This window comes from Chiloscyllium plagiosum, unplaced genomic scaffold (assembly GCF_037043375.1).
Source record: "Chiloscyllium plagiosum isolate Xiang-an unplaced genomic scaffold, Cpla_swu_hap1 HiC_scaffold_34, whole genome shotgun sequence".
Lineage (NCBI taxonomy): Eukaryota > Metazoa > Chordata > Chondrichthyes > Orectolobiformes > Hemiscylliidae > Chiloscyllium > Chiloscyllium plagiosum.
The window spans coordinates 4291719-4310768 of record NW_028270172.1 but is presented as its reverse complement, the minus strand read 5'-3'; the positions used below and the strand labels follow the sequence as shown (position 1 = coordinate 4310768).

The 19050-nt window shown below is 43.0% G+C and overlaps 1 protein-coding gene across 5 annotated transcripts in view; it reads left to right on the top strand.

The window, feature by feature from the left end:
- The window catches only part of LOC122564562 (cadherin-12-like), a 623768-nt gene that overhangs the window by 420936 nt on the left and 183782 nt on the right, over positions 1 to 19050 (top strand). For all 5 annotated transcript variants that reach the window (XM_043719639.2, XM_043719638.2, XM_087978475.1 and 2 more), the window contains exon 3: positions 9320 to 9614. In XM_043719639.2, coding sequence (XP_043575574.2) covers positions 9320 to 9614 — 295 coding nt within the window. The remainder of the gene's footprint in view (positions 1 to 9319; positions 9615 to 19050) is intronic.

Genomic DNA, 19050 nt, shown 5'->3' with positions numbered 1-19050 from the left:
ATTAACAACATTTAAAAGACATTTGGACAAATACATGGATAGGTTTAGAAGGATATGGACCAAGTGCAGGGAAATGGGGTTAGCGTGGATGGACATTTTAGTCAGCATGGACCAGTTTGGGCTACAGAGCTTGTTTCTATGCTGTAGGACTCTATAACTCTGTGATTCTATCTCCAAACCACTAAGAGGACACTCTGCCCTTCAGTGCTGCCCCTCAGGTTTCCCCGGTAACTCTCATTGTACCACTACAGGCTGGGCAGGGTCTGGTGTTGGGGTTCCCCTGCTGGCCAGGGTCTGGTGTTGGGATCCCCCCTGCTGGGCAGGGTCTGGTGTTGGTCCCCCTGCTGGGCAGGGTCTGGTGTTGGGGTCCCCCCTGCTGGGCAGGGTCTGGTGTCAGGGTCCCTCCCAGCTGGGCAGGGTCTGTGTCGGGGCCCCCTCTGCTGGGCAGGATCTGGTGTCGGGGCTCCCTCCATGCTGTGCAGGGTCTAGTGTCGGGGCTCCCCCCGTGCTGGGCAGGGTCTGGTGTCAGGGCACCCTCTGCTGGGCAGGGTCTGGTGTCAGGGCACCCTCTGCTGGGCAGGGTCTCGTGTCGGGGCTCCCCCCGTGCTGGGCAGGGTCTGGTGTCGGGGCCCCTCCCTGCTGGGCAGGGTCTGGTGTCAGGGCACCCTCTGCTGGGCAGGGTCTGGTGTCAGGGCACCCTCTGCTGGGCAGGGTCTGGTGTCGGGGACCCTCCCTGCTGGGCAGGGTCTGTGTCGGGGCACCCTCTGCTGGGCAGGGTCTGGTGTCGGGGCCCCTCCCTGCTGGGCAGGGTCTGGTGTCAGGGCACCCTCTGCTGGGCAGGGTCTGGTGTCGGGGCTCCCCCCGTGCTGGACAGGGTCTGGTGTCGGGGCCCCTCCCTGCTGGGCAGGGTCTGGTGTCAGGGCACCCTCTGCTGGGCAGGGTCTGGTGTCAGGGCACCCTCTGCTGGGCAGGGTCTGGTGTCAGGGCACCCTCTGCTGGGCAGGGTCTGGTGTCGGGGCTCCCCCTGTGCTGGGCAGGGTCTGGTGTCGTGGCCCCTCCCTGCTGGGCAGGGTCTGGTGTTGGGGTCCCCCCTGCTGGTCCAGGGTCTGGTGTCAGGGACCCCCCCAGCTGGTCCAGGGGGAAAAGAAAGTCCCACCTCAGAACCAATCCGTCCAGCAGGAGCTCCAGGTTCCTCCCCTCACAATGGGACGGTGACTCCCCCCCCCATCTGCAATGTCCAGGGGCAAAGGTTAAGGACTATGCAGGGCAGCTCCAGACCCACACAACCTGTCCCGGGGGGGGTTAACCAGACCCACACAACCTGTCCCCGGGGGGTGGGGGGGGGTATTATAACCAGACCCACACAACCTTTCCAGTGCGAGTATAACCAGACCCACACAATCTGTCCCAGTGACGGTATAACCAGACTGACACAACCTGTCCGGGGGTATGCCACACTTTTAACAATGGTACTGGCAGGAGGGATAATGGGCATTCTGGGGTATCCTGGGACTAGCAAGTTGTCTCCGGGTTGGTGAAGATTAGGATTGGGATAGAATTGGATGAAAGCTGTGCCATAGGATGGTGGTGGGGCATTAATGAGGTAGTTGTGGTAAGCTATAACAAGAAAACTCACTAGACTGCCCAGAGAGAAATCTCCATGAAACTCAACCAAGGTGACACAGCCAAACAAACAAGGTAAGATTCAGGCCGATATCTCCACTGTATCTGAGACTGGAATCAAGGGCCATAAATATGGAATCATCACTCACGTTAAACTACAGTTTGGAGTAAGACACACATCAAGGAAAGAGGAGTGGAAGGAGATATTATTGATGTGAGATAAAGAAAGATGATGCTAATACCAGCAGAGACATTTTGGTTTGAGTGTATGGGCTGTAAATACTTTGAAGTCCAAAAAGAAAATCAAATAAACGATGAAAGTATTCTCGTCAAAGACACTGCTGAAAGCATTACAAATATATTAATTATCTATGCTACAGATGAACAATTTAGCTGTTTGCTTCAGTGTTGAAGCTCATTATGCCTCCGATTATTCTGCTGAGTTTCAGTGTAAAATTGGTATGAGGTTGAATTGGTGCCTTTCCTTTTGAATGAATCTCCAGGTAGCTGATTGATGCGAGGTTGAAACTAAAACATTGCTCTGTGTAATTTTCCTGAACTGCTTGCATGGCTTCTCACGCAACCGCTAAATTCTTCAGCTGCTCACTCAGGTCAGTCAAAGCCACATGCATGAATTCCTGGATGGTTCGCAAATTTACAAACAATGGGCAAAAATCCTCTGATACAGAATAGTGATCTCTGGCACTTGATTGTTGCTTTCTTGATGAATTTTAAAAAAATCTCACTGCTGAAACAGTTAGGAAATGCTTACATTAAAAAAATACAAATACAACTATGTTACAAGATTTTGTGTTTTTTCTTAAAAAACTAAAATACTAATTGAAAAAAAACATTCAAAGCTAACAGTGTTCCAAACCTTATAATTTATTAATCGGAATGTTGTGTGCTCAGGTTTATTTCTTACGTTTTCACAGAATTCTCTTCTGTGACATGTTAATTGCCAAGATATTTATTTCTGTAGGGATCATGTCTAAATATGCCACAAATCTTAAGGGAATTTTCTTCAGCTCTGTTTATTCTCAAGGTGAAACTTTTATTTTCCTTCTCTTGACCGTGGACGCCCCAATATCTTGTTGAAACTTCCAATATAATTTGCTGATGATTTCCTTTTGCAATAAGACTCTCTGAAGCCCGTTGTAGATTCTCCCACTGGCTATGAACAGTCAATCTTTCAGTTTCTGTCCCTTACAAGATTTGTACTGAGATTTTGCCTCATCTGACTTCCATGCAATAATGATGAAGGCAGGGTTTTATGCCTCTCAAACAGTTCTGTTTGTCATTTATCTGAATTAATTTCTCTCAATGAGCACTAAACCACATGGGGTTGAAACTAAAACTAACTTTCTCAGCAAACTTTTGGGTAAACTGAAATTAGAAAACTTCCCTAAGCTCTATCATTCATTCACGGGATGTGAGCATCTCTGGCTAGACCAGCAATTATTATATATCCCTAACTGTCCGGACAATTAAGTATCAACCACACTAAGTGGGTCTGCAGTCACATGTAGGCCAGATCAGGTACGGATGACAGTTTCCTTCCACATTAGTGAACCAATTGGGTTTTTCCTGACAATCAACTGATTCATTGTCATCATTAGTCACTTAATGCCAGATATGCATTGAATTCAAATTCTACCATTTGCCATGGCAGAGTTTGAGCCCAAGTCCCCAAAACATTACCAGAATCTCTAGATTAATAGGAGAAAGTGAGGACTGCAGTTGATGGAGATCAGAGTCGGAACGTGTGGTAGTGAAAAAGCACAGCAGGTCAGGCAGCATCTAAGGAACAGGAGAGTCAATGTTTCGGGCATAAGCCCTCCATCAGGACTGTAGTCCTCTCTGGATTAATTGTCTATCAGTAAAACCACTCGGCCATCACCATCTATCTCCATCACAATATAGGCTGCTCTAAAATTGATCTTGAGAATAATTAATCCTTGAACTGATGTAATAAATGAGTAAATGAGCTTTTCAAAAATCACTGGATGCTTCTTGATTAATTTCATTCAAACTACCAAAATGAAAACAACTCTCTCTCTCGACTGCAGTTTCTACAAGAATTGTGGGGATCATATCTCTAGTTCTTCAGCTCAGTAGGTCCAGCTGACATTTTATAATCTTGCCTTTCAAGCAGTTCACATTTTCTGTCAACATGGCCACAATCCTTTGAGTGTAATAAACATCACATGATGTGATAATATTTTTCGCATCGATTTTTACAGTCCACTGTAAATGCATCACTGCTCAGGAATTGTTGTTCATTCATGGGATCTGGTTATTGCTGGCTGGGCCAATGTTTATTATCAATCCCTAATTGCCCAAGGGGCAATTAAAGAGTCAACCACATTGCTGTGAGTCTGGAGTCACATATAGGCCAGACCAAGTAAGGACGGCAGTTTCCTTCCCTAAAGGACATTAGTGAATCACATGGGATTTTATGACAATTTACTGTCATCATACAATCATCACTAGGCCAGAGTTTTAACTCCAGATTGTTCTTAGTCTATTGATGCAGAAAGCAGCTAAGATGGGATATTTATTTGCATTGATGCAATCCATGCAATTTGGGGTTTTTCTCAAAGTCTAGATGTGGAGAGGAACAATGTAAGCATCTCAACACCAGTCATTCTGAAGGTCTGATGACAACTTTTGAATCTTGTTCATAATATACTCAATCATAATGTTAGGGGACTTCTAATCAAAAATCCATGTAGAACATGGAGATCTGCTTTATTAACTGACTGTGCTAATCTTCATACATGAATATCTGTTACTGTTATTTGCAGAGCTGACAAGATCACAATCTGGTTAATGTTATTGGAATCCCAGAATTAATTTCTTGCATTATTTTCTTTTGACCAGGATCTCATTAATAATCTTAACTGCACATTTTGTTTATCAAATATCCTGAGCATTGTGCATTCAATTAGAATTTAGTTGCACAGACCTTCTTGTTGTTGTGATATATGAAGTCAGCTTCATGGTGTTTCAAGGTTTGATTTAAAGTAATTACCAAACTGAATTTTTAACCTTCACAAAATAAATGTTCCTGCTCCAAGTTGAGAATAAATGGAAAATAATTTGAGGATATTGTTATCCTTGCTAAAACAAGAAACAAATAATTTATCATAAGACCATAAGAAATTAGAACAGGAGCAGGCTGTTTGGCCCTTCGAGTCTGGTCTGCCATTCGAAAGGATTGGGACTGACCAGACATGCCTCATGTCCATGTTCCTGCCCTTTCCCCATAACACTTGCTTTCCTGACTGATCAAGATTCTATTTAGCTCAGCCTTAAATATACACAAGGTCACTGTCCCTCAGCTCTCTCAGACAACAAGTTCCCCTCACCTCAGTTCTAAATTGACACCCCTTTATGCTGAGATGACGCCCTCTGGTCCTAGACTCATCTCATAGAGTCATACAGTCATAGAGATGTACAGCACGGAAACAGACCCTTCTGTCCAACCTGCCCGTGCAGACCAGATATTCGAACCCAATCTAGTCCCACCTGCCAGCACCTGGCCCATATCCCTCCAAACCCTTCCTATTCATATACCCATCCAAATGCCTCTTAAATGTTGCAATTGTACCAGTCTCCACCACTTCCTCTGGCTCATTCCATACACGTACCACCCTCTGCATGAAAAAGTTGCTCCTTAGCTCTCTTTTATATCTTTCCCCTCTCACCCTAAACCCTCTAGTTCTGGACTCCCCCACCCCAGGGAAAAGACTTTGTCTATTTATCCTATCCATGCCCCTCATGATTTTGTAAACCTCTATAAGGTCACTCCTCAATCTCCAAGGCTCTAGGGAAAACAGCCCCAGCCTGTTCAGCCTCTCCCTATAGCTCAAATTCTCCAACCCTGGCAACATCCTTGTAAATCTTTTCTGAACCCTTTCAAGTTTCACAGCATCTTTCTGATAGGAAGGAGACCAGAATTGCACACAATATTCCAACAGTGGTCCAATCAATGTCGTGTACAGCCACATGAGGGGAAGCATCCTCTCAGCATTTACTCTGTCAGGCCCCTTAAGAATCTGAAGTGTTCAATGAGATCACCTCCCATTCTTCTAAACCCTACTGAGTAGGGTTCCAACCTTTGCTCATAAGACAATTGCTCCATCCTGGGGATCACCTCAGTGGTAGAATGTTGCAGGAGGTTGGAGCATTTTGCTTTTGTCCTTGGGACAGGTGTTTATGTCACTTTAAAGTGATATCATAGAACTTCCTCATGTCTGATGTTCAGGCAGATTTGAGATTCATAAATATGGATAGTATTGATCAAACTTCTGGTACAATCTCCAATACACGCCACACCCCAATACAAAGATTATATATGAAAGCTTTGCAATTTTAAGAGTGAGTTTCAGGCTGCGGCGGACTCTGTAATAAAAACAAATTGGAAAACTGAGCTTTGGCCGCGTTGACGTTTGTGTAAAGTCAACCATGGAAGCATTGATGCTCACCTGAGTTTGAAAGAGAAGCTTTCTCGATTTCATGAATTCTACCGAGTGTGATAGCAGCGGGGGGAGGTGGGGGGGAGCGGGTGGGGAATGAGAATCTGACTTTAATTAGCATGCATAGCTCGAGCTATTTGTTATTTTTTTATGTCCATTTTGCCAAGGCTGCTCTTAGAAGCCTGGAGTGATTGGGCACTGTATGATGTGGAAATTTCTGAGAGCTATCAATGTCTCCAGTTAAATCGACTTGAGCGCGAAGACCCTGAGCTTAGGAAACGCTTGGCAATAATCTGGTCTGCATGGAGGGTGGGGGGGGTTGGGGGGGGGGGGGGGGGGTGGTGGCAGGGATTTGCAGGTTGCACTGAGAAGAGGTGAACCTATAATTGAAGAGAAATGGATCCAATTCTTCATGGGGCTAAAGGACTCTGGATTTGGACAGAGCAAGACAGTCAGCATTAAGTTCTAAGGTTTGGACTTCCTGTCCGCTTACCATGAAGCCAGAGGCTTGATCAAGGTATAGATGTTCTGGGCAGATTGGGATTCCTATTTTGGCTGCCAATAGAATAACTCGCTTCCAAAGGGAAGTAGGGAGGGTGGAGAATGAGAGCATCAATCCCTTGCCTATCCTGAGAAAAATCTCATGGGCATCTCCTTTGCATGAAACACGGAGATGCAGGAAGTCACTGAGAATTTCCTTGTGACAAATCCCAGCTGTAGAGTAAGAGACTTTGAATTCTGTCTGTGTAGGTGGGTCTCACTAAACAACTTGAGGACAAACCAAGGCTCCTATGCAGCAATCTGCACCATTGGGAATGCATTACAAACCCCGTGTGCACTTGTGGAGGGACACAGACATTAATGCATTTTACCAAGGAATGCCTCCTCTACCAATCAGATCAATCATCTTTAACTTATCATTTGGACCTCGGGATTTGCTTTAACTGAATAAAATAATGAAAGATACCCTTGGACATCTGAAATTGTCAAATACAAAAACAATGAAAAATAAATGTAATGCTTTCCCTTGTGGCATGTTTGGTAGTCGGGGCACTTGTCCAAACAGAAAAGCAGTAATTTGATAGCCTACAATTGCCCTAAGTTCAAAACATTCAGGCTGGGAATATTCATGGACAACTCTCTTATCCATCTGCCAACCGAGACCCTAAAATGGACAATTAATGAGCAAATTTAGGAGGCAGTGATAATGTTGCTGGACTGTTCAACTAAAGACCTGCACTGATGTTCTGGATGTTGGCTCAGGTCCCACTATGGTGAAATATAATCCAACAACCTTTAGAGTTAAATGCTAGCCTAAAGATACTGTGTAACCATTGTTGTAAGAATTTCTCTGGTGCATTAGTACCTTTTAATCAAATAAATATACTGTCCATTACTTGTCTGGCCTATTTGTGACTACACCCCCAGAGCAATTTGGTTGACTTTTCATTTCCCTCTGAACTGGCTGACAAAGTTGCTAAGTTTCAATTCGGGATGGCCAACAAACACTGGCATTGCCAAACACTCTATTGTCCTATGTACAAACAAAGGGCGGTGGGAATGCAGATGTGCTCTTGTGCTGCAATGACAACATCCATTACTCTGAGCCAGGAGAACCGGGTTCAAAGACCACCTGCTTGAGAGGTGTGTAATAACATCATTGAACTGATTCATTGAAGGATTAAAAGAAAATGCAAGAACAAAAAAAGAGGAAGGACCATATCCAAACCACAGTGGTAATAACTCAATGAACTTAATGGAGTTCAGAGGATGAGAGGGGATCTGACTGAAATTTACCAGGTGCTGAGAGGTCCGGATAGAGTGGATGTAGAGAAAATGTTTCCAGTAGTAGGAGAGACTAGGATCCAAAGGCACAGCTTCAGAATGAAGGGATGACCCTCGAGAACTGAGTTGAAGAGGCATTTCTTCATCCAAAGGTTAGTGTGGAACTCATTGCCATAGAAGTCCATGGAAGCCAAATCGCTGAGTGTATTTAAGACAGAGATAAATAGGTTTTTGCTTAGTAAGAAGATTTAGGGTTATTGGGAGAAAGCAGGAGAATGGGTTTGAGAGACATATCAGCCATGATTAAATAACGGAGCAGACAGAATGGTTGTACAGGACATTAGTGAGGCTTCTTCTGCAGTGCTTTGTCCAGTTCAGATCACCCTTTATAGGAAAGATATTGTTCAACGAGAGAACATTCAGAAGAGATTTACCAGAATGCTGCCAGGTATGGAAGCTTTGAGGTGTGAAGAAAGACTGGCTCAACTTGGGACATTTTTTCACTGGAGCGGAGGAGGGGAAACATGGAGATGTTTGCATGAACTTTTTGTTGAAGTGGTGGATGTGGGCACAGTTACAAAGTTTCAAACACACTTAGATAAGTACATGAATAGGAAAAGTTTGAAGGGAGATGGGCCAGGAGCAGGCAGGTGGGATTAGTTGACTTTGGGATTATCTTTGGCATGGAGTAGTTTGACTGAAGGGTCTATTTCCATGCTGCGCGACTATGACTCTATGAATGGCCTACTTCTGTTCCTACATCTTATAGGCTAATGATCTTGTCCAGCAATTAAGAGAGGATTCACCATGCAGAAGCACAAATAATAAACTCTGTTGGGGATGGTTTGTGGTCTCCAGAGACTAAAGTGGATTTTCCTCATTCTAAAGTAATCAGTGCCTGATGGATGGACCGACATTAGGACCAACATGTGCAGGGGAGGGAGTGAAGAAGGAGAGGAACAATGGTTGACATTGATTGTGACTTATATAATTTTTACAATATGACAATTACACACCACAAGAACCAATCATCTTAAAATATAAAGAATTGTGCTGGCACATTAAATTGTTCATTAATATATTGTTCCAATAGAACATGAAGAATGGAAAATGCATCTGTTATCTCATATTGATGGTCTAATTCTGTGAATCTCTTTGCTTCAGGAATACTGGAGCTAATTATATATCTTAATCACTCTTCCAGATTGTGAGAGTTGGTCAATCGTACAAATTTGCTTTAGAACCTGTTAATCTCAGATAGAACAAGCAGAGATACCTGTCAGTTTCCACAAATTTATAGCCTTCAGGCATAAAATCTAACACACGTCTGAATTTAAGAAAGTTTAAACTTTTCTTTTAAACAATTCCATTTCTTAGAAGGTTTTAACCAGTTCTCTTTGGTAATCTGTGATTTCTATATATTGCTCTAGCTACATTCAGACTTGGACAACGGTGATGGTTCTGTGACCTATACTCTGTTAGGTCAAGGAGCTGGCTCAATCTTCACCATCGATGAGATTACAGGAGATATTCATGCAATAAAGAGCCTGGATCGTGAAGAAAAGTCTTATTACGTTCTGCGTGCACAGGCTGTAGATACAGAAACCGGAAGACCTGTGGAACCTGAATCGGAATTTATCATTAAGGTTCAGGATATCAATGACAATGAGCCAAAGTTTCCGGATGGACCTTACGTTGCTGATGTCCCAGAAATGTCTCCTGCTGGTAAGTGAAATGTGATTTTGGGTGTGGGGTTTTGCTACTGTCTCAACTTAATGTTGCTTTCTGTCTCCACTTTCATGTCATTGCCTTCAATTATCCATCACTTAGCTTCAAGGAAAATTGAAAAAGTCAGAATGAATATTTTTGTGGCTTAACAACAGTACCAGACTTTCAAAAAAAGCTAATATAATCCAGCCATTCACCTGCTGAGTTGATTTTCTGGTCAAGATGTCCAGAGCATGGGAGGGGCTCAAAATTATGAGAGCAACAAGTATTATTCCATGATGGACGGTCATACTGAGAGTGACTGCAGCCGTAGAGGCAATTGTAACACAGATTGTTCCATGTTCTATATCAAGGAGTTCAAAGAATGGTGCAGATTCAGCAAGTAAACACAGGACATAAATACAGAACACACCTTTGTTGTTTTCCTGAGTTACTTGCCTCTTCAAGTGATGAACTGTGTTGGGTTGACTGACCAAGTTGGGAAGTCACCCCATCGTATAATCTTTTCAAATTTCTCACTTTAGTAACAAGATCATAAATCAGCCAGAGATCCTCAGAATGACTCCTTGATTGTTCTAATTTTAATTTTTGATTGTACTCTGAATGGGAAAGGTTAGTAAAAGTACAATAGTGGGATGAGGTGGGGTGTGTGGGATCAGATTTTGCCTTTGTACTGCACATGGAGAACAAGCAACATCTTCTAAACTATGTTCCATTTCTTTTCCTACCAACTGTGTCAAGCACATGTTGTGTATTATTGGCAAAGTTCAATTTCACCTTCAATCATTTTAGCCAAGCTTTTTCTTACATTGAGGTGAAAGGTGAAATAATTTGTCGAAGCTGGATGTTCTTCTGCAGTCAGGGAGAGGATCGGTTTGCACTTTTTCAATCATCGTCCCTGTTTTATTGCTTGTGGATTATTTTCTACCAATGACAGTGCTTTGACAGCTCGTGATTTTCCAGGAAAGCCAACTGCTGACACCTAGACTGAGCAACAGTTCATCAGATATCTTGTGACTATTATCTGATAACAGCATTATTAATACTTAATGAAGTACAATATTATACAGTGAATGGACTTCAGAGCAATTGAGAGACACCAGAATGTTGAGTGGTCTCAAGCATTGATAATATCTTTGACCTCTGATACCCAGGTTGAAATTTATTCCGTATTGATAAAGATCTCCTTTTTTTCTGCTGGCTCGAATTGGCCTCAGCAAGATTGGATTTTGGCAATCTCAATCCAATTCTAGTTATTGTAAACACAGAGCATAAAAACTATTTCAGCTGTAAACTGGAGCCAAAGAACAGGATGTGCTTTTCTGTTACCCAGTAAATATTGCACAGCAGGAGAGCAGCCCTTGTGATAAAATTAAAGCATATTCCTCAACAAGTGGTAGTTTCTCTTTCGATCTAATTTATGTCAAAGCTCACCTGGGCCTGAAAAGCAAAAACATTCTTTATTTCCGAATTCAGCGACCCATAAATTCTAAGTTACAACAGTCAAGCTAAAAAACTAACCTAAACATCTTGTGCAGAGATTAATCTCCTGTATTCTGAGACTATCTAATTTTCTAAGTGTTTTTTTTCTGTAAATTATTGTACATATTTTGGCTTCTCCATTCCAAGAGTCTTAAGGGTCAAGTTATTACTGAGGCACATCCATTGCACACTCAGTGGGATTCATCACCATGCCTTGCAAAGGCTGATACTGCATAATATTATGCTCCATCAGGTAAAGCATTCTGGTCTTCAGCAAGATAAAGGTAGGCCAGATTGAAAGAGGACAGATGGGTCAAGAGGAGGTACATCCATTGATATGCCAAACCTCCACCCCAACTCATCGCCCCGTCCCCCCAACCTGAACAGGTTGATTACAAATATCTTAAACATCTCTCATGGTGTAGTGGAAGTGCCCCTAACTTTGAGCCTGGAGGCCTGGGTTCAAATCTCTCTCACCCTCCCTGTCTCTTTCCCTCTCTCCAGAAATATCTCATAGTATTTTTGACAGGCTGATGAGAAATTATCGACGCATTACTGAACATTCACAAGTCTAAATGACTGAAGCATATTCCAATGATTCATTTGCTGTAGATCACAGCCTATGAGTGAACCTAATGTTGAAGTCAACCCCAGTATTCTGTTTTTGAAAGTCATACTTTTGCATATATTTGATGTTAAAGTAAATGAAAACTTCTTGAATTTGCAACAAAACCATGAAGTTGAAATGTTCAAGAATAGTTCCAGTGAAAACCACAAAACCTGAGACAACAATGTTCATAGTGGCACTGGATGCCAAGGCCAATGGAAATTACACACAAACATACACACACACTCAAACATGCACGCGCACGCGCACACACACGCCATTATCAAAGTGACGCAATTTATTTAGTGAATTCATTGAATTGGATAGATACTTTTTTTATTATTAACTGTGATTGCGCATAACGATATCTTTATTACAATTACTTTATTCGATGATATAAGCCTTATTAATTTAATACGAACTACGAGTGATATGCTTTTTTTTTCTACCTTTACACTGGCAATCCATATATTACACATGGTGTATAAGTTGATCACTGCATTTTGGAATAACTTCTGGAGGCTTCTAGGGCAGACTTTTATATCAACGATCATTAAGAATTATTAACTAACAGCCACACAATGGAGTTGCTGAGGTTGCTGCAGGTAGAGAGTTCACAAAAAATGCTGAATCATTATGTACAAGACCAATATACTGTCATACACCTCCAATGCTGCAGCATTAATTGTCTCTCAATACTATGTCAGCTTTCATTTTCAAGTCTAGGAAAGGAATTTAAATTCACAATCCTCCACTACACAGGCAAAAGTGCTGTCAATGTGCAACAGCTGATATCCTACCTGGGAATGGTGTCAACTGAGTTCCAATCAGGCAAGTCTAAATTGTGATTTACATTGAACATCATCAAATTACAAATTTAATGAAGGTTTGATAATTATGGATTTTAAATAGCTAAGTTCCAGTGAAAGTATATCAATAACACCAAAAGATATGGAAGCACAATTAGGCCATTCAGCCCATCAGGTGTGCTCCATCATTTTGTCATGGCTGATATATTTCTCAACATGGATATCCAATCCCTCTACACCTCCATCCGCCATGACCAGGGCCTCCAAGCCCTGCATTTTTTCCGCTCCAGACGTCCCCAACAGTACCCTTCCACCGACACTCTCATTCGTTTGGCCGAACTGGTCCTTACCCTTAACAATTTCTCCTTTGAATTCTCCCACTTCCTCCAGACCAAAGGGGTAGCCATGGGCACACGTATGGGCCCCAGTTATGCCTGTCTCTTTGTTGGCTACGTAGAACAGTTGATCTTCCATAATTACTCCGGCACCACTCCCCACGTCTTCCTCCGCTACATTGATGACTGCATTGGCGCCACCTCATGCTCCCGCGAGGAGGTTGAGCAATTCATCAACTTCACCAACACATTCCACCCTGACCTTAAATTTACCTGGACCATCTCTGACACCTCCCTCCCCTTCCTGGACCTCTCCATCTCCATTAGTGACGACCGACTTGACACTGACATGTTTTACAAACCCACCGACTCCCACAGCTACCTGGATTACACCTCTTCCCACCCTATCTCTTGCAAAAATGCCATCCTGTATTCCCAATTCCTCCGCCTCTGCCGTATCTGCTCCCAGGAGGACTAGTTCCACCACAGAACACACCAGGTGGCCTCCTTCTTTAGAGACCGCAATTTCCCTTCCCACGTGGTTGAAGATGCTCTCCAACGCATCTCGTCCACATCCCGCACCTCCGCCCTCAGACCCCACCCCTCCAACCGTAACAAGGACAGAACGCCCCTGGTGCTTACCTTCCACCCTACAAACCTCCGCATAAACCAAATCATCCGCCGACATTTCCGCCACCTCCAAAAAGACCCCACCACCAGGGATATATTTCCCTCCCCACCCCTTTCCGCCTTCCGCAAAGACCGTTCCCTCTGTGACTACCTGGTCAGGTCCACGCCCCCCTACGACTCACCCTCACATCCTGGCACTTTCCCCTGCCACTGCAGGAACTGTAAAACCTGTGCCCACACCTCCTCCCTCACCTCCATCTAAGGCCCTAAAGGAGCCTTCCATATCCATCAAAATTTTACCTGCACATCCACTAATATCATTTATTGTATCCGTTGCTCCCGATGCGGTCTCCTCTACACTGGGGAGACTGGGCGCCTCCTAGCAGAGCGCTTTAGGGAACATCTCCGAGACACCCGCACCAATCAACCAAACCGCCCCGTGGCCCAACATTTCAACTCCCCCTCCCACTCTGCCGAGGACATGGAGGTCCTGGGCCTCCTTCACCGCCGCTCCCTCACCACCAGATGCCTGGAGGAAGAACGCCTCATCTTCCGCCTCGGAACACTTCAACCCCAGGGCATCAATGTGGACTTCAACAGCTTCCTCATTTCCCCTTCCCCCACCTCATCTTAGTTTCAAACTTCCAGTCTGCTTGACTTGTCCGGACTTGTCCGACCTGCCTAGCTCCTTTTCCACCTATCCACTCCACCCTCTCCTCCCTGACCTATCACCTTCATCTCCTCCCCCACTCACCCATTGTATTCTATGCTACTTTCTCCCCACCCCCACCCTCCTCTAGCTTATCTCTCCATGCTTCAGGCTCTCTGCCTTTATTCCTGATGAAGGGTTTTTGCCCGAAACGTCGATTTTGCTGAAGCTCCTCGATGCTGCCTGAACTGCTGTGCTCTTCCAGCACCATTGATCCAGAATCTGATTTTCAGCATCTGCAGTCATTGTTTTTACCCTGATATATTTCTCAACCCCATTCTCCTGCCTTCTCCCTGTAACCTTTGATCACCTCACTACTTCAGAGCCTAATGATCTCTGCCATGATAGTCCTGGATAATCCAATATTTGTTTAATTCCAATCAGAGCAATTGTAATATTTTGATTTTGTCAATAGTAAAGGAACAAGGAATAACATTTTTCAAAAATTACTGCAGTTTACGGAGATTAGCTCTTTATATAACCTGATGATGTTTGAAACAGCTGTTTATCAACACCATAGAACACTGATCTGCTTAGTAAATATTAGCAGAGTTGTCACCACAGTTTTATATAATTGATATTTATTCTGCATTTTAGGGAGTCCCTTGGCTTCATTAAAGCCAAGTTTCTGTCAAAAATTATATCTGGTGATATATATTCGAAGGGGTAATGGGTTGAAAAATATTACTGCAATTAGATATTTCAAGTCATACGTTCCATCTGCTCCTGTTTTTATTACAAACCCAGTCAGGCTGAAAGGAAGAGGAATCACGCAAAGTCAAACATCACTTTTCATATACACCATTATCATTTTGTGCAATCTCATCCCCCCTGCACTTGGTGAAACTGGATAGAGGTTGAATGTTCTAACTGGTGGATGGTAAATTATATTTCAAATCACTTGGTTTTAATTTCCACAATAAACTGTGCTTCCAGTTCATTCCTGTCCAAAGAGTAAAGCTGAACGTTCTCCCTCTTATGTCTAGAAGATTTACAATTTTATAACACATTCCAAAGTGCTTTGCAGTCACGGGAATATTTCTCATGTCGTTTTGTAATTTTGGCAAATAACCTATGCACAGCAAGCTCTTACAAACAGTGATTTCATTGGATAATTCCATCAAGATTAATCAAAATGGACCAGGTAAAATGACCACATGAGGGATCTTCTTGATGACTGGAGACTCCAGAAGGAGGGGTCCCATTCTAAGAGTAAAGGATAAACCATTTCGGACTGAGATGAGAAGAAATGTCTTCACCCAGAGAGTGATGAGCCTGTGGAATTCTCTGTTACAGAAAGTGGTTGAGACCAAAACATTAAATGTTTTAAAAGAGGTAGATATAGTTTTAGAGTCATAGAGTCATGCAATATGGAAACAGAACACTAAAGGGATCAAAGTGGATGGGGAGAAACCAGGAACAGGGGAGGGACTTAGATGATCAGCCACAAATGTTGAAAAGTCTCAAAGACCTGAACAGTCTATTCTGGTCATTTTTTATTCTGTGTTCCGGTGTTAGTGACGTTTAGTGATCTTAAAGGGTAAGTGTTGACCCTGACCTCAGTGGTAACTGTCCCGCCCTTTGTTAGAAACAGTGTTGTGGAATGTTCAATGTCCATCTGAGGGAGCAGCATGAGCTTCATATAGTGTCTCAGCTCCAACCTTGCAGCACTCTCTTAGTACTCCACTGGAGTGTCAGCCAAGGTTTCTGTTTTCAGTCAGGGCATGGGGGTGAGAATGAAGCTAAGCCAGTAAGCGGTGTCCAAGCATGGGTCCCACAGCAGGCAGTTTGTTAAAGTGATTGAAAGGCCAATGGAGGTCATTGATCAGAGGTTGCCTGGAATGTTCTGATTGATCTGTAGGCCCAAGGTAAGCCTGGATCCCAGCAATATTCTGAGGCAGCCATCAGGTGGGGGCATGGAGAGTCCCCCGCCCCATCTGCTACAAATTCACAACATCACCTACAAACTGCTTCGACGTCTGATTGATCACTTTCCATCTCAAATGGCTTAAAAGTACTGAGTGGACAACTGAAGAAAGATACACCCTCTCTGTCTATGTCTGTCTCTGTCTCCCTTTCTCTGTCTCTTTCTTTTTATCTGGCTATCTGTCTGTCCATCTGTCTGCTTGTTGCTCCATCATTCTAAGGCTGTGTATATCTGTCGGTCTGTCTTTGCTTTCTCTTTCCGTCTGTCTCTCTCTTTCTGTCTGTCTCTCTTTTCTCTCACTTTGTTGCTGCTTACTGTCTCTGTCTCTGTCTGTCACCATCTCCTCTCTCTATTGTTGCTTCATTGCCTCTCTTTATCTTGATGCATGTTTCACTCTGTCTCTTACTGTCTCAATGTTTCTCTCTCTCTCTGTCTCTCTCTCTCTCTCTCTTCAAAGTTTAGGAGAAGATTTGTAGCTCAGGTGCTCGTTGTAGTGGTTCTGTTCGCCGAGCTGGGAATTTGTGTTGCAGACGTTTCGTCCCCTGTCTAGGTGACATCCTCAGTGCTTGGGAGCCTCCTGTGAAGCGCTTCTGTGATCTTTCCTCCGGCATTTATAGTGGTTTGTATCTGCCACTTCCGGTTGTCAGTTCCAGCTGTCCGCTGCAGTGGCCAGTATATTGGGTCCAGGTCGATGTGCTTATTGATTGAATCTGTGGATGAGTGCCATGCCTGTAGGAATTCCCTAGCTACTTGTTTGGCTTGTCCTATAATAGTAGTGTTGTCCCAGTCGAATTCATGTTGCTTGTCATCTGCGTGTGTGGCTACTAAGGATCCATGAACACCAACTAGCCACGAAACGACACGACCAGCTATCCTTAATACCCCTTGGCACAGAAGGTGAAATCAAACACAGGGTCTTTCAGGAGAGAGAGAGAGAGAGAAAGATGTCAGAATGAAACACCCTCTTCCATGTTGCTGTTTCTTGCACCAGGAGCCTCAAAATTCCTGGCAATCAGTGAATGTCCAGACTGCCAAAACTAAATCAAACCAGAGAAAAGCTGAGCTGAGAGATTTGGCCACTCCCCTTTCATTGTGCATTTTTTTTAGAAACTTCAGAGCCTTTTTACTGAAGCAGTATCTGTTAACTATAATCAAATCGGACCTAACACCCTTCAAGCCCCAGACCTTTAAGAACCTGTGTTTTATGATCTCCTGAGAAAAAGACTAAGGACAACATAACTTTGTTAAAGAAGCAGCATTATCGCACATGACCAGGTTATAGTCTGACAGGTTTATTTGAAATTGTAAGCTTTCGGAATGCTGCTCCTTCACCTAACAAAAGAGCAGTGCTTTGAAAGGCTGTGATTTCAAATGAACCTGTTGGACTATGACCTGATGTTGTGTGACTTCTGTCTGAATTCTATATGTGTACAGATTCCAACTGTGCACACTCCACCTCACTTCACCTCACCATTGTCGAAGTATTATCAAGACAAGTGCAAATGATCATCTCCAATCATGACTTGCTGATGCTCAACAGGTTTGAGATACACGGCTTACAAAAACAAGAAAATATAAAAGATGACCACAACTAGTATTTGACGGGTGAACCACCCAATCCAAATGTCAGATGAAAGGTGTGAGTCCAATACCCAATAAATGTCACCTGGAATCCAGCAGAAATTGTCAGCATTTGCTCAGAACCAAAAGTATATCAAGTACAAACAGCAAATGACAAGAGTGTGCTGAGTCAGGTGCCAAATAAGGAGAAGCACTGAATGATGTCTAATCACATAATGACTAGAATGATGTCTAAGACACAACATAAAGACAAGTCCCTGAACAGCATTCTGGAATCATAAAGCTGCCTCCAGCAAAGATTACCATAACTAAACCTGAATAGATAAGTAAACCACAGATATATTTCAAAGGCTTGTAATTTTATTGCACTCTGCTAAATTACCTGCAGACATAATGTTATTTTATTCAGTCTTCATGCCAATAATCTGTAGCAGTCGTGGTAGAAGTCTGATGTATTTTACATTGGTGCCAGTGAACTTTGTCTGTGTATCATCGTATCTGCAAATAAAGGAACCGTATTGCTGTTTCACTAATCCTGGTGTGTGATAGTATGTCTGTGTCTAAGAGGAGAATGCAACAAAGGGATAGGGTGCAAGAACTAGTACATAGATCAGCAATGATCTCATTAAGTGGAAAAATAGCCTCAAGGGGCTTTTCCCTTTGTTCCTATCGGCTCCTGTTCCTCCTTCGTTCACTTCAATGCCTTCCCCAGTTTGTCACAGCTTAGGTGTTTTACTTTCTCTGTCATCTCTTCCATCTTCTGCAATTGTGCTTCACAGATCTGTGAGCATCCCATTCTGCTTGAATGGATGAACAATCTTCAAGCATTGCTCACATTTTTCATTTACCCAAACCATATCTCATTATCTCAATTTTATTCTCATTTAACTTCAGTCCAATAATCCTGCCAGTTAAATTATAGATATTAGTAGTTTAGAGATAAATCTGATTATAAACGATACTACATCATACTTTGCATGATCTGTTCCACTGTGTTTGTTAAAGCTAAATGCTCAAAAGCAAATTGTAGCAATGTAGCATTGATTAGAATGGCATTCTTTCCATTATGTTAAATTAATAGAGGTGGGTGAATTCTATTATAACATTGGAATCCATTTTTTATTTATTATCCATGTTTACAGCCATTTCTTTTTTCAGTTGCACCTAATCAGGATTTCATTGCTAACTTCATTGCTAATTTCCTTTTCTTCATTCATACAGATTGGGAATCAATTCATGAACACCATTATCAGATCCGTGACTAGAAATCTTTTTCTTTCAAAATTAGAATTTTGAAAGTGCAGCTCTTTTTAGCTCAGGTCATAATACGTCCCGAAACACAAGATGCACTGC